The sequence below is a fragment of the Lissotriton vulgaris genome, chromosome 8 (assembly GCF_964263255.1).
Source record: "Lissotriton vulgaris chromosome 8, aLisVul1.2, whole genome shotgun sequence".
NCBI lineage: Eukaryota > Metazoa > Chordata > Amphibia > Caudata > Salamandridae > Lissotriton > Lissotriton vulgaris.
Genome location: NC_141696.1, coordinates 613502044 through 613521869, shown reverse-complemented (window position 1 = coordinate 613521869; position 19826 = coordinate 613502044). Strand labels below are relative to the sequence as shown.

General features: G+C 47.7%; 1 protein-coding gene across 4 annotated transcripts in view; it reads right to left on the bottom strand.

The window, feature by feature from the left end:
* SENP7 (SUMO specific peptidase 7) overlaps positions 1-19826 on the bottom strand; it is a 1147554-nt gene that overhangs the window by 54547 nt on the left and 1073181 nt on the right. For all 4 annotated transcript variants that reach the window (XM_086934477.1, XM_086934475.1, XM_086934476.1 and 1 more), the window contains 2 exons: positions 14340-14408; positions 8267-8417 (listed from right to left, as the gene is read on the bottom strand). In XM_086934477.1, coding sequence (XP_086790603.1) covers positions 8267-8417; positions 14340-14408 — 220 coding nt within the window. The remainder of the gene's footprint in view (positions 1-8266; positions 8418-14339; positions 14409-19826) is intronic.

The window sequence follows — 19826 nt, the reverse complement described above, 5'->3', positions numbered from 1 at the left end:
GTGGGGGACTCGAAAGAAATGCTCCCACTTTGCAAGAGCCTTGTGGGCTCTGAAAACAAAATGCCCCTGAAGCTGCTTAGACGCCCGCACTCACCAGGAGCTTCTGGCGGACACAGCGCTCTTCTGCCTGTATGCTCCGTGGCTCTTCCTTGCTCCTCGGAGCCCCGGGGGAAGCCAAAGGGTAAAGTTAGAGACCTGCACATGACCCAGCGGACTCGGGTAGATCCATTTTCCCCTTCTTTTTCTTACACCTCACGGACAGCGGGAGGGGGGACGGGCTCACGAACAGCGGGAGGGGGGACGGGCTCACGGACAGTGGGAGGGGGGACGGGCTCAAGGACAGCGGGAGGAGACGGGCTCACGGACAGCGAATGGGGAGGACGGGCACACAGACAGCGGGGGGGGCGGGGGGGCACACGGACAGCGGGAGGGGGGGCGGGAACGGGCTCACGGACAGCGGGAGGGGGGGCGGGAACGGGATTTTAAAAAGTATTAAAGTATGCCGCTTACCTGCTAGCAACTCTTGGAAAGTGAAATCGCGCAGCCCACTTCTGCAAAGCACACGTTGGTAATGAAACCAACATGCTGATACGAAAAAAAAACAACAACTGCCCACCGGCACATGACGCACGAAAATAGGCGGGATGAGTAAAAATCGCCGGAACGCCCACGAATCTGCTCGGGGAATGAGTGACGCATCTCTGTTCCAATGGCTAGCCTCCATTTATGGAGCTAGCCAATGGAACAGAGGCGGAACAAAGCCCCATACTTGTAAACAAAAGTTTTCGCCTGCGCGAACGCTGCAGCGCAGCGAATCGCCAGGCGAAACCTAAAAAGGAAGTAAAATCCATCCTCATGGCCAAATTCACATGAATATGGTCTTCTGAAAACCTGTGACGAGATGCACACGCGCACTCAACCACAAGTCATTTGGATGATACATCTTACTATGCAGCTTTTACAATATGTTGTGTACATATATGTGGTTATGTTTATATTTCATGTATAAGTAACTTTTAATGGTTGTATAGCGCTCTGATATCCGTCAGGATCTTGTTCGCGCTCTATAAAACTTTCAAAATAAATAAATAAATAAATGTGCTCCTATGAGTCTGACTCCTAACGTTTGACTCCGTATTTTAAATAAATTGCCGTAGCAAAAACTTTCTGTAATGCCTGTTATAGGTTATACAAATCAAAATAACTGTTTATTAAAGACGAATGTATATTTTTGTGTCTGAGTGGGACAGTCTATGCTGGCTGGCTGCCAGTCTCCCACCAATGCCCATTCTATTTCTGGCCTCGCAGTCTGTGTTCTGTTCCCACTGATGCCACAGGTGCCATTTTCTCACCATCGGGCCCTCTGGGGTCTTGAGTTGGGAGGTAAGCGTTGAAAATAGGAAGCCTCAAGAGCTTGGAAGATTGTTGCACACTCGGGGGATCATCTGGGGTATTAACCTACTGTTAGAGTGTTGCTGCCAGCGGATTTAGGGAGAAAACTGCATACGATCTCCCCGGCTGCCAGAGGTCTCACTTTAAGCGGTCATCTTCTCCATTTACACTTCCATGATAGTTTGAAAGTTTAAATTCAAGATAAATAACCCTCAAAAATTACAAATCGTACTTGTGGTCATTCAAACTATACTGTTGAAATCATTTTAGCTAACTGAACTCTGCATATTAACATAGCCCTAGTCCATGAGAGATAACTAATTTGATTAAAAATGTCAGTTGTGATCAATTCTAGCACGTTTGTAAAAGACTGCACGCACTAAAACTAGCATGTGTTAAGACTGGAGTTTATAAATCACTGAGGCGTCTCATTGCTTTTCTAGATTTTGTCACTAGCTTATACATCTCAGAAAGATAATAGTTGAAAGCACAGACTGTAGTTCGAATGTGCAGTGATGTGAAGGCAGCGACCTAACACTTTCTCATGTTAGCCTAGTACTTCTGTTGTATTCTTTGTTATTGCTTTTCTTTCTAATGTTGCGATACTTTGTGCTAATAAGTAAACTGCTCAGGCAGAGGAGATGCCACTTAAACTTTTGAAGCCAATCTCCATGTAGATAAAACATTCAACTACAACACATCCCTTTGGTGTGGCAATAGCCTCAAATAAACACCGGGGCAGACAAGAGAGGGCTGCTGGTAGCGTTTGCAAGCGTGCGGCAATGTTTGCCTTCTGAGCTCCCAGGGTCAGGCACCTAGTGACAGCAAAGCGAGTGCTTATAAAAATTGGCCAATGACACCTACGTGATCAAGACAACATTCGATTCTGGAATGTCATTGTAGGACACAACGTTGTGTGCAGCTGTGCTCCATGTGAAAGGGCAGAATTCAGTCACTCAGTGAAGTCAGGCAATGGTTCAAGAGAGCTGAGCCATTATGCAGTATGCTGTAGTGGATGGAAGACACATTTAAATTTCACAGTAACAGACTACTGAAAGAAGAGGGCTGACTGAAAGTCCCTACAAGTATACTACAAAAAGTTGTATTAAAATCAAGAGGTCTTGGCGAACACCAGACCTAAAAACATTACATATGGAATCTGCATAACACTGCATTAACCTGTACTAAAATAATTTCAGAAATTGCATGGTAATGAGAGGAAGCAGCACAACTAAAGATAACCCTCATATGTATGGCTCGATCACTAAGACTGGGTTCCCATGTAGTTGCATGCTACCCATCCAAATACGTTTTAGTGCCTTTTTAGGAGTAGTGAGCACAATATAAATAGCAGTCCCATAACCCTGCATGTCCCGCATTTATTTTTAACTTTTTTTCCAGGGCCAAGCAGCTGCAAAGTACTACTGGGCTGCTCATTTCTCTTTTATACAATCCCACACTTGGCCATCTTGGAATGATAAAGTACAATTTATGAAACTGTCTCCACCGCTCCCACAATACTTGACATATATGTGCTTGTGCCACAACACAGCTGTGCAAGGCAGTCATTTTGGAATGGTTTATCTCATCACTCCGCAAAGGCCACCATGTGCACGTATCAGTGCACATGTATTGTGATGCATGTCACAATTTATGCGTCAAACGTGGGATTGCCTATGCGAACAAGCACTGGCAATTCCAGTAGGTCAGCACTTGCCTTTGAAAGCTGAGACCTATTGGCTTTGCCGATGCTTGATAATAAATGCATTCAGCGCCTCGTTCCACAAATACAGCTGTGGAACAAACATTACAATGACTCTCTTCACTGCCTTGATGCACATTTAGATCATGAATACAAACAGCTTTAGCTGACTGTAGACAGGCCAATGGTACTCAATACATAATATATATTTATAGTGGCCTTTGGGCCAGAACCCTGTTCCTGACTTGATAGCTTTGTTATCTATCTTATCTATCAGCTCTTGATGTGTTGGCTTTATTCCCTCTTCTTGTGCCTGTCCTGCCCATCAGCAATTTGTCCTCACAGCATTCTGACTAGATATGTTGTATCCTCCAATGGCACATTTGAGGGACTGTGTTTTTTGTATTCGTTCCTTTTCATTCCTTTCTTTTCAAAACGCTCTCCTTACCCCCGGATGCTTCGGATCTTGACTTCTCGTCTAGCTTCCAATCCCACAGGTAGTGGATGCACTTTTTATATTTAGTTTTTAATTAAACTAGAGTCGGCGGCTGCCAAGTGTCGCCGGCCTGCTTGCACCCTTTCCCGCGAACCACATGCCTTCTTGTTTATTTTTTTAATGTCCAGACCACTCCATTGCCTGTATTCTATTTCCATATGAAGATACATTTTCACCTCTCTAACCAAGTTAAAGAGTTGTAACTGTATCTCCCGTTTTAAATCAGGATTAGGGTGCAGTACTGGAAGAACCTCCTCTTGTTCTCTTAGAAGCAGAGCTTAAGGAACAAAAACTGTTCCTAAATAAAGATCTACAGGTCTGGAGATGTTAATGGATACTGGGGCCCTTACCAAGAGCACAGGAAGGTGGTAAATGCCCATAGAGATCGAAAAACCTGTTTCCACAATGGAAGGTCTACAGCTACAGAAATATTGCACCTTACATTTTTTTGGTATTCTATTGTGACTGTCAAGTCAAAAGCAATTCTATATTGCCAAGAATGTGGTGTCAACTGGAGGGTACGGGGGGCGGCTGGGCAAGGCACAAATACTGATTGCTACTATTGAGGTTTGTGGGTCTCACACACACACAGTAGCAGCTACATTTTATGGTTCAAAATGATGGATTACACCTAGAGGCAGAAATGCAGCAGTTAAAGTAAATGCCACTTGTTAGACGGACCGGGAGGGTCGGCCGAGGACAAGAGGAGAGGTCTCCGAGGAGAGCCGTCTCCAGCGATCGTACAGACGAGTAACTTCCCCCCCACAGACGGACACCACACAAAGATAAGGTTTACGTTCTTTATAAGCAAACTTAAAGTACGGTAGAATGGTACAAGGAGGTCTGGACTCAGGGGTCCCCTCGATTCTAGTCTCTCGGATGGGAAGGGGGTAGCGGGACAGTCTTGTTACCAATCTGGCAGAGGTGATAATATGATGGATAGCTCACAATCCTCGAGCTCGGCGTTCTAGATGGACGGGCCGCGGCAGCGCCGGCAGGTCCCGAGATGATCGTAGGTAGCGACGGTCCGCGGTGGAGCCAGCAGGTCCCGGTGAAGATGGTAGTTACAACGGTCCGCGGCAGCGCCAGCTGGTCCCGACGAGGATGAAGGATTCAGAAGGTTGCGGCAGCGCCAGCAGGCAAGACGATAGTTCTCAAGGCAGGGCTACGGCAGCGCCAGTAGTCCGTCAAGGATGAGTTCTTCACGGCGTCTCTCGACTCCAGGATACAACTGCCTTCCTGCTCTGGAGCTGCCCCAGTTATAGGTCTGGCGCCCTTTGATGTCCGGACCCTCGCACTTGGAGGTCGGGAGGTCCGGGATGAGGGAGTCCAGACACCCAGCAGGGGGGTGGAGCCAGCGCCCGGGGGAGCTGGGGGCGATCGGCACCTGGCGGGGGAGAGCCATCGACACTTCTTTCTCCCATCAACCTGCCAAGTGGTCCGTTCACCTCCTGGGTGGATGGTGGTGCCGGGATGTCGGGGCCTAGCCAGGCCCAGGGTTAGGGTCGAGCTGAGGCCACGCGGCCTCGTGGTGCAGTGTCCAAGATGGCGGCCGGGCCGGGCGAGGGAGCCGGTAGTGGTTCGGCCCCATGATACAGAGATGTCCGGGGGCAGGAGTCCCGTATGAGACGGGGTGCGGATTGCTTCTGTGGGTAATACCTGGTGGGCCGGGGCTCGGGCCCTGTCATGCGGGGAGGGAGCAAGCCCTTCATGTGGCCTGTCCAACATGCGTCCCCCCCAGCTGAAGGCGGGGAGAGTCACTCATCCTCTTGGGGACTCTCCTCGTCGAGGCGGAAAAAGCGTGACAGGCCATCTGCGTTGGCGTGGTCTTGGCCAGGTCGATGTTCCACAGTTAAGTCCATCCCCTGCAGGGAGATGGACCAACGCAACAGTTTGGGATTTTCCCCCCGCATCTGCATTAGCCACTGCAGGGGCCGATGATCGGTCTGCACCCGGAAGTGGGTACCGAAGAGATAGGGCCGGAGCTTTTTGAGGGCCCACACTACTGCGAAGGCCTCCCTCTCGATGGTGCTCCAGCGCTGTTCTCGGGCCAGGAGACGTCTGCTGATAAAGGCCACTGGTTGGTCAAGTCCTTCGGGGTTCAACTGGGAGAGGACCGCCCCAATGCCATGGTCGGAGGCATCCGTTTGTACTGTAGTCGGGGGCCTGGAGCACAGGGGCAGTGCACATGGCGGCCTTCAGCCTCTCGAAGGCCGCTTGACAGTCCGGGGTCCAGTTGACCGTCTTCGGGTGGTTTTTGGACGTGAGCTCCGTGAGGGGCCCCACAATGCTGCCATAGTCCCTCACGAACCGCCGGTAGTAGCCGGTGAGCCCCAAGAAGGCTCGGACCTCGGTCTGCGTGACGGGAGGCTGCCAGGACTGGATGGCAGCGATCTTGAGTTGAAGAGGGGCCACCAGACCGCTTCCCACCTGGTGTCCGAGGTAGGTTACGGACCCCTGACCAATTTGGCGCTTGCTGGCCTTGATGGTGAGGCCGGCCCGTTGGAGGGCCTGCAGGACCTCTCGGAGGTGGTGGAGGTGGTCGGACCAGTGGTGGCTGTACACAGCGATATCGTCCAGGTAGGCGGCGCTGAACTCCTCAAGTCCCGCCAAGACCTGGTTTACCAGTCGCTGAAAAGTAGCTGGAGCATTCTTCATGCCGAATGGCATGACTTTGAAGTGGTAGTGGCCATCGGGGGTGGAAAAGACGGATCGTTCTTGAGCCCGGGGGTGAGACCGATCTGCCAGTAGCCCGCTGTTAGGTCGAAGATGCTGAGGTAGCGGGCAGCCCCCAGGCGGTCGATCAGTTCATCTGCTCGGGGGATGGGATGAGCGTCGGTTCTGGTGACAGCGTTCAGGCCCCGATAGTCGACGCAGAATCGGAGCTCAGGGGTGGTGCCGGGGGCAGCCGCTTTGGGGACCAGCACGACCGGGCTGGCCCAGGGGCTGTCCGAAGGCTCGATGACCCCGAGCGTGAGCATCTTTGACACCTCCTCTTGGATGCACGCCCGTACCCGATCTGGTACGCGGTACGCCCGATGTCTGATAGGGGGACTGTCCCCAGTGTCCACGTCGTGCAAGCACCAGGGGGTGACTCCTGGGGTGAGGGAAAACAGGGTCGCAAACTGCAGCAGGAGGTCCCGGCAGCCTTGGCGCTGTTCCGGGTGAGGGCATCTGAGAGTCGGACCCCGTCCACGGAGCCATCTTTCTCCCGGGTCTTTAGGAGATCAGGGAGAGGTTCGGAGTCTTCTTCTGTTCCAGTGTCTGTAGCCATCAGGAGGCCGAGCTCCGAGCGCACAAAGTGGGGTTTGAGTCTATTGGCGTGGAGGACCCGGAGGGGGTTCCGTGGGGATTCCATATCGATGAGGTAGGTGACGGGGCTCTTGCGCTCGACCACCTTGAAGGGCCCCGTCCACTTGTCCTGCAAGGCACATGGTTCGGTGGGGGACATCACCCACACTTGTTGGCCCGGTTCGAATTCGATGGAGGAGGCATTTTGATCGTACCACTTTTTCATGTCCTCCTGACTGGCCTCAAGGTTTGCCTTCGCCATTTCTCTGAATCGCCTGGTCTGATTGCGTAGGGTCAGGAGGTACTTGAAGACATCTGGAGGGGTCTTTAGGGGGGCCATCTCCCAACCTTCTTTGACTAGGCTGAGGGGCCCGCGCACATGGTGTCCGTACAAGAGTTCGAACGGGCTGAAGCCGAGGGACTTCTGGGGGACTTCTCGATATGCGAAGAGAAGGCACGGCAGTAGCACATCCCACTGGCGACGGAGGGGCTCTTCCAACCCCCCAATCATCCCTTTGAGCGTGCGGTTGAACCGCTCGACTAGTCCGTTTCCTTGAGGGTGATAGGGGGTCGTGAATCGGTAGGTGACCCCGCACTGTTGCCAGAGGGACTTCATATATTTGGAAATAAAGTTTGTGCCTCTGTCGCTGACGACGTAGTGGTTCGGCCCCATGATACAGAGATGTCCGGGGGCAGGAGTCCCGTATGAGACTGGGTGCGGATTGCTTCTGTGGGTAATACCTGGTGGGCCGGGGCTCGGGCCCTGTCATGCGGGGAGGGAGCAAGCCCTTCATGTGGCCTGTCCAACACCACTTTCATACAATTGCTAACGGTACAAAAGGGAGCACAGGCAATATCACACTGATTACAATAAAGTTTTAATGATCTCATTTAGAGATGCAGCCTTGAGAACACTAGCAATTGTCTTAAAAATGGAGCATGCCACGACAGCAGTTGCTAAATCGATTGTGGGCATGAAGCATAAAGAAAAATACACTTTCAACACCCATAGTAGTTACATAAAAACATTTACACTACAGGATCACAATTTTTTGTACTAAAGGCGGCAAAAAAGCATGCTACTTGCAGAGTCACCGACTGCTATATATAGAAATTGTTCCATCACAATTGATTTGGAGATGTTGATAAAGCAAAATAAATTTGGAACATGACCACGTTTTCCATTGTGAGATCATGATGTGCAGATCCGGTGACTGTTATATTCATTTTGTGTTTTTTTTTAATCTTTGCTCTTGACTTTAGATACAAACCTACTGTTTTTAAAAATACCCACTTTTCATTTCACCCTTTTAAAAGGAATGCATTGTATTGAATTTTGCTGCTTTATGGTTAAAACCGAGTGTTATTGATTGATAGACAGTTACCTGGAAGAAACTTTCCACATACTGCAGCAAGTACACACCACAATCACTGCTATTATCTTGTTTGGGGACTCTGGGATTGAAGTCTCTCATATTTGATCTGCTAAATTCACGAAATGATTTTCTTTTCACATTCCACTCTACTTCGAGGTACCTAGGGATGATGGATGAAACAAATTAAATGATCAAGCAAACTCTTTTATTAGAAGGCGATACATGTCATATGTTTTGGTACACTTGCTCTGGTAGATACTTTAACTGCAGACTCCTCATCATGTGACCTGCTCAGGAGTCAAACTGGATTTGGAAAACTTCTCAGCAATTGCCCCAGCATATTCAGAGGCACCATCAGCCTCCATTCAGCGCCAGATCTGACGACACAGAGCCACATATAGGTGCTACCATAGCGTGCTGACGTCAGTTTAATCATCGACTTTTCCGCACACTCAGGCATTGAGTTAAGCTTCTCTATCGAATTAGCAACAACAAAAAAAGCCATCCTCGCTGAGACCCAGGGCAGAGACTGAAACGTTGCAATCATAGGCTCAAATGTCCTACACTCCCTGGTTCGGAGAAAAGGCCCAAAAGCGCACTGTATCCAAGATGGCTCTGTTGAAGGGAAGCCTCTGTTATATTCCCCAAGAGGGCGGCAGAGCATGGCTTAGCCCTAGTCTCCAATAGTGTGTTAGTGAGAGCTTCTTTAAAAGGAAACAGAGGTTTATTTTTAGGTGCCTGGCTGCCTCTGATTAGAGTGCAAGCCAAAAAGCTGGTGAAACGTATTTGTACAGCAGTGTGCTAGTTGGACCGTGTGTAAGTTTGATGGGTTCACAATAGGCTGTGGTGCATCATGCTTTGGATGCAGCCTCAGTCAGGCCGAAACTGGTTTGGAGCGAGACAGAAAAAAAGGCTACAAGTTCTCCTACGGTGCCAGTGGCATCAGGGCCAGTGTTGATAAACGAGGGGCAGAGTCCATGCAGGCCTTGGAGTCATGAGAAGAACCCATGCACCAGAGGCACACCTCGTGGGGATCTGCCACAGACATCTGTTTGAAGCATCCTTAAAAGGGTTAAACCCTGTCATCAAAGGGGGTGATATCCCCTGCACACTGGAAAAATTTGCTGAAGGGTCTCTTAAAAATATAGGATAAAATAGAACACGATTGATATCAATTCAAAGATCATTCACCTGGAGCATCTGCTGTCTACCCTAAGTTCTGTCTTCTCTTATGAAGGCATCCTTGCTCCACTCCTGGACTGAGCAATTATGCAATTGTAAACGACATCCTCACCGGCTTTATACCCATCTCTGCAAGGATGCATAGGACAAGTTTCTTGAAGGATATTTTATACACTAGCCATCCATCGGTCCGTAGTGACCAATCCCACCACGAAAAGTAAAACACAAACTGTTCTGTTTCAGAGAGCTGCCTTACTACAAGTACATTATATCCTAACGACTTGTTATTCACACAGGACCCATCAGCCAAACTCTAAATCAGGCCCTTAACCCCTAGATACTGATAAATACCAAGGCCAGAAATACACCCTTTCAGCTGCATCTGATTTGGGGTATTTCCTGCTTCGTATCTGAAGAAGGTATTAAGACTCCTGTCCAATCACCAATGCTGTGAAGGATTGTCTATTGCAACTCACTGCTGACTGGCCTTCTCAATCGCATCTGGCTCCTCTAAAAACAGGTGTTCATGCTGCAGCACGTGTCATTTCTGGTATCAAAAGACATGGCCACATTGCACCTGTAATTCTAACACGAAGATGGCTTTTCACGGACGCAAGAGAATTGTACAAAATGGCCTGCATCACGGTCCTACACATCTTTACTCCACAGTACTTGGCAGATAAAGAAATCCGGCACAAGCAGATGATCTGCTTCCAGAACCCCTGTCTATCAGGAAGGAATATAAAATAGCACATCCTTTTTAGGTAGTGCTACTAGAGTTTCAGAGTTTGGCACGCCTTACCTACAGGTCTACAAACCACCACCTCACAACCTTTATTCAAGGACAAACTGAATAAAGCTCTTCTATTCCAAAGATACTTCTCTCAAGTCCAGTTAATTTTGCTTTTACCAAACTATCCTCGCCTAATGTTCTACACATCCAGGTACAATCGACTCCATGCTGCAGGACTCATTTTTTATCCCATACTTCTCATGTTCTTTGTCTCTCATCGCACAGCTTCACATCACCTACTCTTACTTACATGCTCACTCTATATTACCAGTTATCTTCCTGAGCAAACACCCTGGAGACGCTAAATGGTCTTTGTTAACAACTGGTTGGATTAAACCATGTTTATTCTTCATTTTTTCCCCTGTAAATATGCAGCAATGCACTTATACCCAGCTTGATTAACTGTGCACTTGCTTGTAATCAGCCATTCCTTGGACTATGCTTATGCAACTGTTTATTATGTAAAGTGCTCTGACGCCTGTGGGTAATGAATGTGCGTAAATCCTGTTGCTTCTGAGGGTGACATCCTTGCACTATGCAAAACAATTCTGGAAATACACTACATTAAAAGAACATAATTGGTAGGAGTGGAGTTTTGGGTTCGGACCAAAGGGCGTGAAAAAGGAAGCACTGATGTCATTGCGCAGGGATGGCACCTATGTGTGGCTCTGCATCATCATCTCGCCGGGACACTCTTTGGAGTAGCTGTGCACGTTAGAAAATTATATAACATAACACAACACAGAGGCGCGATAGACTCTTGATAGAGGTTTGTGATGCCACAAGGTAGCCCGCAGGAGCTATAGTAAGAATCTCCTGATCCAGTCTGGCAGCTGGGGAGAATCACAAGGTGAGGAATCTGGGGTTAAACATTCATCAGACAATATGTGCAATACAATATATAGTACATTATATAATCCTAGAAGCGGAATACAGTATGAGCACAAAAATGCCAAAATTAAAATCACTGAAAAATCTGTTAAATGGAAGTTAAGCTCAATGTTCTCAGGCAACATTAACACTTGTATAAAAAATAAACCTGTAAAAAAAATGTTACGTTGGTGTCATAGTTACAATAAAGTACTGAAAATTGCCCACATATGCATATGGTTAATAGTGACGACCCCCCCCCCCCACACCCAAAAGCACTGCTCCCTACCGTTCACCTATGATGCTGTAGATAACATAATTGGTGACATCAACGCATCACCTCACCACCAATATCATACATTACATCCCTTTGGACAGCTCATGTTGAATAAGTCTGTGTCAAAAAAAATAAAGTAATACCAAACACATGTCTAGGCAGAGCAAGTGTAACTTTTGAGCAGCGATCACAGATTAACGCTTTGCACACACAAATGCAGTTAAAAATAATAGACACAATTTATATCGAATCGCTAATAGGACAGGGATGCTCATTACATGCCTCCTGTCCTCTGTAATTCAGTTTGGGCCTGAGAGTGAACTTTGTGAGTCAGAAAGGCATCTACAGTATCCAAAATACAGTTTGTGATATGTTACTCACTATTTTGCAGTTACAAAGGTAGTGATTATTTGAATCTCAAGCTATGTAACCACAAAATAGTTTTGTAAATCTGCCCCAATCCTTTAGCTCAAAAATATACATATTTTTCCTCAAACCAGGTTCCACTCTGGGTATACTTCAGAAACATATCCTTCGCAGTGATTCTAAAGATATATTTAATATTTCAAACACACAGTTATAACACATTTAGAACACTGCTGTTATTAGAAGTGATTCTAGATGATCTCAACTATAAAAAGCTGGGAACGAGGATTAAACGGTACCTACAGAATGCATTTAATGCTTCGAGGTTGTGTAATGACAGCGACTGCCTCTGATATCAAGGGGCCCATCCTACTGTGGCTCTGCAAACTGGGCCAAGTACAACTCTTTCCACACTTGGCTATCACAGAGGCGGGGGTGAGCTGTCGCTGGCTTCTCAGGGAGGTATTGTAGGGGTGCTCAAGCTCAGAGCTCAACAATCAACACACCCACTGAAGTGAATGTCCAGCACAGGGTTTCTCTTTTCAAGAAAGAAAGCTCTTCACTCACAATAGCATTCAATACAACACATTACTATGAAAAACCACGTAGGGTCTCTGGCGCTACTTTGGCAAGTGCTGTGTCCACCCTGCTCCCTAGTTGTCCGCACTGTTCCCAGACTCTCTGCCAGATTCTGGGTAGTATCTCCTTTGGCTCTCGGAATAAAGAGTAGCCTTCATCTAGCACAGGTGCAACTCATTCACCACAATACGTGTGCACTCAGTCTCAAGCCTCTTACCCCTTACCCAGGTGAATCAGTCCTCTTATGGCCATTCTGCAGACCACCAATACTTGTGGGGCATGCCTGCACACACTCTGAAGAGCAGTGGCACACAGCCTGTAGTTTTGGGGTAACTTTGTCTTGGACCCTGTGCCATGTGCCAACTCAGATCCTTCGTGGGTGCTGGAAACATCAGTCCTGAGATGGTGCAGTTCCACCCAGAATGTTAGTAAGTGCTGTCCCAAATAGACTGCAGGCAAATCCTCTGAGAGGGCCTGTGACACTTGACAGCGGCAGCTTTACACAGGTCTGCCCACGATTCAGCCGCTGAAAGGCTCACATGCGCCAATCAAGAATTCCTCAGGTGCAGCCAACCTAGGTAGGTCACAAATTCAGCAGTTACTACCAAATGGGAGCAATCAGTATTTGGCTGATGCAGCACTTCACAGCCCGAATAGCAACACACAAACACAGCTCTGACCTGGCCTCAGAAATCACATCAATGCAGAGTCTGGGTTCCCACCTGGAATGGTTAGGAAGATCTTGGGGACCCTTGCAGACCTACACGTACAGAACTCCTACAGCAAGAAATCAAGACTTGAGGTGGTCCCCTCAATTCTGGGAGGCTGGCTGTCAAGCAGACATCAGCCCTGGTTGCAATGTAGCCCCACAGTACTCAGGTGAGAACTACCTTCCTTTGCCATAGAGGAGTTTGAACAGGAAGAACAAAGTGCAGTTGTGGGTTCAATAAACTCTCACACACTTATTGGCAGGCTAGAGATATGAATCCACGGTCTCGAACTGTAGAACCAGTTGAGCTGGTCCTTCTTTCAAGAGACCTTTATAGGCTGTCCTCTAGATGCAGCCTTTGAGAAAAGTAACGCTTTTCACAGCAGGGTTATCTCCACCCAGAGAATACCCACAACAGAGGAACAATGAAGTGTGCCATTTCTGCACCTAGATATCACCCTAACTTAATGTGTAACAGCGAAGGACAAAAGGCCAGGCCTTAACCTTTACCAAGAGAAACTGCAGTTTCTCCCATAACACCTACCACCCACTAAATGGCAGTAGTCTGGACTAATCAGCAGCCCCTTGCAAACCAAAAGGCGTTATAGACCATATAAAGGAGCCGTGTCTCCTCTCCTCTCACTTCAGTCTAGGTTTCCTAGCTACACAAATGTAAGGAATGCACGTCCTCTCCCTCAGATCATAGTTTTCATCCTTCATCTTATGCAAGGCCAGGCCAGGGGCATCCTAAATGGATTCCACTAGGCTTCCATCACTCTGACTCAATCACACATTCTATGCACGTACCACACATGCTACACACACCAACATGCTTAACATGCACTCTGGATATTTGAGCAAAGGACTGGGCGAGCGCATACAATAGGAATTTTACATGAGTGGCCCAGTAGACTTCCTCTCCAGTGGCTCAAAGGCCTAGTCACACTATGGATTCCCAAAACACTAGATGCTCCTGCAACCACTCTATATGCTAAACCCAATGGGAGGGACAGGAGTCCACTGATTACAATGAGGGCACCTTTGGAATGTCCCTTCAGGTCAAAAGACAAGTCCAGAACCTTCCACTGTTGGAGTCTGGCCTAGGCCTCTATGCACATGCATGACCTGAGGGCCCAAATAATGTCAGGATACGAGATACACATAGTCAAGACACAAGAGGAATGGGAACATGCCTGTTTTTAATGCAAGGGCTATTTCGCGTCCGATTAACAATGTTCATGGTTACAGTGAAAATATTTCAGTTCACTAGGTGTACGTGCAAATTCAGATACTTTAGATCACTTACTCTCTCAAAACGTGAACTGTGTTCTGTACAGAACTGGCTTTCAATGAATCGAAGATAAGAATGCAAGGCCTAGAAACATGGAGAAAACATAAGTCAGTGAGATTTGTTTTTTAGACTGGACAACTTATTTTACAATTGGCAATGTACTTGTTTTTAATGTACAAGTTACTACTTGTGTAACGATCTATCTGTAAGAGACATTAGTTAGTGTTAGATTCCTTACCTTAGAATATCCCCAGGCGTCAAACTGGATCCGGAAAATTTTGTTTAGCAGCACCCCTGCGTGTCAATAGGTGGCGTCCTGCGACTCCGCGTCTGTCACTGGCTTCGTGTGCGCCGAGATGACATCACAGAGACTACTTAGGCGCCACCCATGCGCGCTGACGTCAGTTCTGTACACGACTTTCCGCGCCAGGAGCGCAGAGCCATGCAAGATACTGACCACTGGTGCATTGAAACTAGGGCCCTGAAAGGGATGACCTTAACCCTAATAATCAGTTCGCAGACCAGGGAGAATGGGTGGGGTGGTAAGGAATCTATCACTAACTAATGTCTCTTACAGATATATCGTTACACAAGTAGTAACTTGTGTATCTGAAAGAGACACGTTAGTTATAGATTCCGTACCTTAGAATAGGTACCCCAGCAATACCAACCCCGGTGGTGGGTCTGCGAACAAGATTACACCAGAAAGTCGCGGAGAACACAACGGTCAAAGAAGCCATCTCTCCGTACTTGAATGTCAAGGCAGTAATGCTTGGTAAACATGTGCAGTGAGGCCCACGTAGCTGCTTGACAAATGTACTGCTAAGGAAACGCAGCATCCCAAGGCAGTAGTGGCTGCCGTTGCCCTGGTGGAATGGGCGCGCAGCCGTACAGGAGGCTCCTTCTTAGCCAAAGGGTAACATGCTTTGATGCAGAGAATGACCCACAGAGACATGGTCCGTTTGTGCACAGCCCGACCTTTTTTGGCACCCATGCAGCCAACAAAGATGGTCATCCACCCGGAACTGCTGTGTGTGCCTCAGATGAAATGAGAGCCCACGTTTTGGGTCCAGACGGTGGAGCCTCTCCTCCTCTTCAGACGGATGCGGATGCGGAAAGAAAGTGGGCAAAGTGATGGTCTGTCCGATGTGGAAGGGAGTAACAAAGAAAGACAAGCATTACGAATGCATTAGGGCTCGGGTTTGTTTGAGTTAGAGATAATGGCATTGTAAATGGCAATGTGTTTTAGGCATGTGTTTTGGAGTGGAAGCATGTGGTGTGTGTTGGAGATATGTGTGTTGGATTGGAATGTTATCTATGGTGGCATGATGCACTTTAACGCATTATCTTTAAAAGGTAAAGTGCAGCATAGTGTGATAGGTACAATATTAATTGGTGGATGCGTTATCAATTGGCGAGTGCATTGATGGGTGGTGGATGTGTGTGCCTGTAGGAATTGTGCAGTGATGGCTGTTGGTGTGTGTTTGGTGGAAGCGTGTAGTGGTGGCTTGAGGTGTGTATGACTGGTGGTAGCGTGCAGTAAGAGCTGTGAGTGTGGCTGTCAAGCGTACAGAGCTGGATGGTAATGCATATGGTTGGTGAAAGGGTGCACTGACAGCTGTTGATGATTGTGCCAATTGAAAGAGTGGCTTGTGCACTGTCAGCTGTTGGTGTGTGTGTGTGTGTGTGTTTAGTGAAAGTTGCACTGACATTGTTTTTTGTGTGCATGAGTGTTTAGCGGCACTGATGCATGGGTGTGTTTGTTTTTGGTGAAAGCGTACATTGATGGTTGTTGGTGTATGTGCCTGGTGAAAGCATTCATTGACGGCTGGGGGTATGTTGTTGTGTGTGTTGTTTTCTGTGTAGTGGTGAGTGTGTGGTGGTGAGTCTGTGGGGGTGAGCCTGGGGGGGGGGGGTGAGTGTGTGGTGGTGAGTGTGTGGTGGTGAGTGTGTTGTGGTGAGTGGTGACGAGTGTGTGGTGTTGAGAGAGTGAGGTGTGTGGTTTGTGTCTGGTGTATGTGTGTGGGTGTGTGTATGGTGTGTGTGTGGTATATGTGTGTGGTGTTTTCTGCACACTCACACACTGCCCCTACACATTCACACACTGCTCACCCGCACACTCCCAATGTCACCCTGCATAGTCACACACTGTTGATCCTGCACACTCATTCTGCACACTAACACAATGTGCACCCTGCACCCTTACACACTGTCTCTGCACTCACTGTCACTTTACAGTCACTCTGAGTCTGCACTCTGAATCTGCACTCTGAATCTGCATTCTCAATCTGCATTCTCAATCTGCACTCTGCATTCTCAATCTGCACTCTGCATTCTCAATCTGCAATCTGCATTCTCAATCTGCACTCTGCACTCTCAATCTGCACTCTGCACTCTCAATCTGCACTCTCAACCTGCACTCTGCACTCACAATCTGCATTCTGCACTCTCAATCTGCACACTGCACTCTCAATCTGCACTCTGCACTCTCAATCTGCACTCTGCACTCTCAATCTGCACTCTGCACTCATTTTGCAGTCTCATTCTGCACTCTGCACTCTCAATCTGCACTCTGCACTCTCAATCTGCACTCTGCACTCACAATCTGCACTCTGCACTCTCAATCTGCACTCTTCACTCTCAATCTGCACTCTCATTTTGCAGTCTCATTCTGCACTCTGCACTCTCAATCTGCACTCTGCACTCTCAATCTGCACTCTCAATCTGCACTCTGCACTCTCAAGTCAAGTCAAGAAATACTTTATTCGGTTCGAATTTTCAAAACCATAAAAGTACAGACATATATGAAAAATGGTCCAGAAATCAAAATACATCATTGAGAAAAAAGTTACAATTAGTAATGCAGCAATATTAAAAACGTTACAGAATAAAAAACCAAGTTCAGTTTTACAGTACACAAAATGGTTGGTACATGTTCTACACCCAATTGATCTTTTTGCCCAGTCTCATCGCAATAGTTAAAAACTTGGCCACATTATAGATTTCCCAGATATTAGTTAGCATCTGGAGATATAATACCGCTGGTTTAACCTGCCTGAAACCTTTCCCCTTCAACAGGGGGATAATGAATTTTTCCCTAATAGTTTTAAAGTGGGTACAAAAAAACAGGAAATGGGCAGTGTCCATAATTGAATAACCGTCACAATTACATATACTCAGTTCCGAGTCCCTGGTCCAGCCAGGGCGACCACAGATTAGCAAGTGAACCTTGTTCAAGCGGAACTTGGTAAGAAGGTACCTGTGACTTGGGTTATTTACAGCTTTCAAGTAAAGTTCCGGTTCGTGATCTGAGGAAACGATCAGTTGATGCGACCTAACAGAAGGTTTTTTCAACTCCTTGCTTTCTCTCTCCATTCCACTATGTAGCAAAAAGGTATTCTTTGCCCACTTCAGATCAGCCTTTACGAGGGCAGAAGGGTTGTGGAACAGCTCAGGCCTGCCCAGCTTTACACAAAATTGTTCAACATATTTTAGCCAGGGAATCTTGTTCCAATGGTCTAGTTTAAGGCAATCCTTCAAGATTTCATGATTAACATCAAGCTCTGTGTTGCACTCTCAATCTGCACTCTGCACTCTCAATCTGCACTCACAATCTGCACTACCAATCTGCACTCACAATCTTGAATCTGCACTCTTAATCTGCACTCACAATCTTGAATCTGCACTCTGAATCTGCACTCACAATCTTGAATCTGCACTCTGAATCTGCACTCACAATCTTGAATCTGCACTCTGAATCTGCACTCTGAATCTGCACTCTGAATCTGCACTCTGCACTCTGCACTCTGCACTCTGCACTCAAAATCTGCACTCTGCACTACCAATCTGCACTCTGCACTACCAATCTGCACTCTGCACTACCAATCTGCACTCTGCACTACCAATCTGCACTCTGCACTACCAATCTACACTCACAATCTGCACTCTGCACTACCAATCTACACTCTCAATATGCACTCTGCACTCACAATCTGCACTCTGCACTACCAATCTGCACTCTGCACTACCAATCTGCACTCTGCACTACCAATCTGCACTCTGCACTACCAATCTGCACTCACAATCTGCACTCTGCACTCACAATCTGCACTCTGCACTCTCAATCTGCACTCTCAATCTGCACTCTGCACTCTCAATCTGCACTCTCATTCTGCACTCTGCACTCACAATCTGCACTCTGTACTCACAATCTGCACTCTGCACTCACAATCTGCACTCTGCACTCACAATCTGCACTCACAATCTGCACTCTGCACTCACAATCTGCACTCACAATATGCACTCTGCACTCACAATCTGCACTACCAATCTGCACTCACAATCTTGAATCTGCACTCTGAATCTGCCCTCTGAATCTGCACTCACAATCTGTACTCACAATCTGCACTCTGCACTACCAATCTGCACTCTGCACTACCAATCTACACTCACAATCTGCACTCTGCACTACCAATCTGCACTCTGCACTACCAATCTACACTCACAATCTGCACTCTGCACTACCAATCTACACTCACAATCTGCACTCTGTACTACCAATCTGCACTCACAATCTGCACTGTGCACTCTCAATCTGCACTCTGCACTATCAATCTGCACTGTGCACTCTCATTCTGCACTCTCATTCTGCACTCTCAACTTGCACTCTGCACTCTCAACCTGCACTCTGCACTCTCAATCTGCAATCTGCACTCACAATCTGCACTCTGCACTACCAATCTGCACTCGCAATCTGCACTCTGCACTACCAATCTGCACTCTGCACTACCAATCTGCACTCTGCACTACCAATCTGCACTCTGCACTCTCAACCTGCACTCTGCACGGTCAATCTGCACTCTGCACTCACAATCTGCACTCTGCACTACCAATCTGCACTCTCAACCTGCACTCTTAATCTGCACTCTGCACTCTCAATCTGCACTCTGCACTCTCAATCTGCACTCTGCACTCTCAATCTGCACTCTCAATCTGCACTCTGCACTCATAATCTGCACTCTGCACTCACAATCTGCACTCTGCAGATTGTGAGTGCAGAGTGCAGATTGTGAGTGCAGAGTGCAGATTGTGAGTGCAGAGTGCAGATTGTGAGTGCAGGTTGGGAGTGCAGAGTGCAGATTCAGAGTGCAGATTGTGAGTGCAGAGTGCAGATTGTGAGTGCACTCACAATCTGCACTCTGAATCTGCACTCTGCACTCACAATCTGCACTCTCAACCTGCACTCTCAATCTGCACTCTCAATCTGCACTCTGCACTCACAATCTGCACTCTGCACTCACAATCTGCACTCCGCACTCACAATCTGCACTCTGCACTCACAATCTGCACTCTGCACTACCAATCTGCACTCGCAATCTGCACTCTGCACTACCAATCTGCACTCACAATCTGCACTCTGCACGGTCAATCTGCACTCTGCACGGTCAACCTGCACTCTGCACGGTCAACCTGCACTCTGCACGGTCAATCTGCAATCTGCAC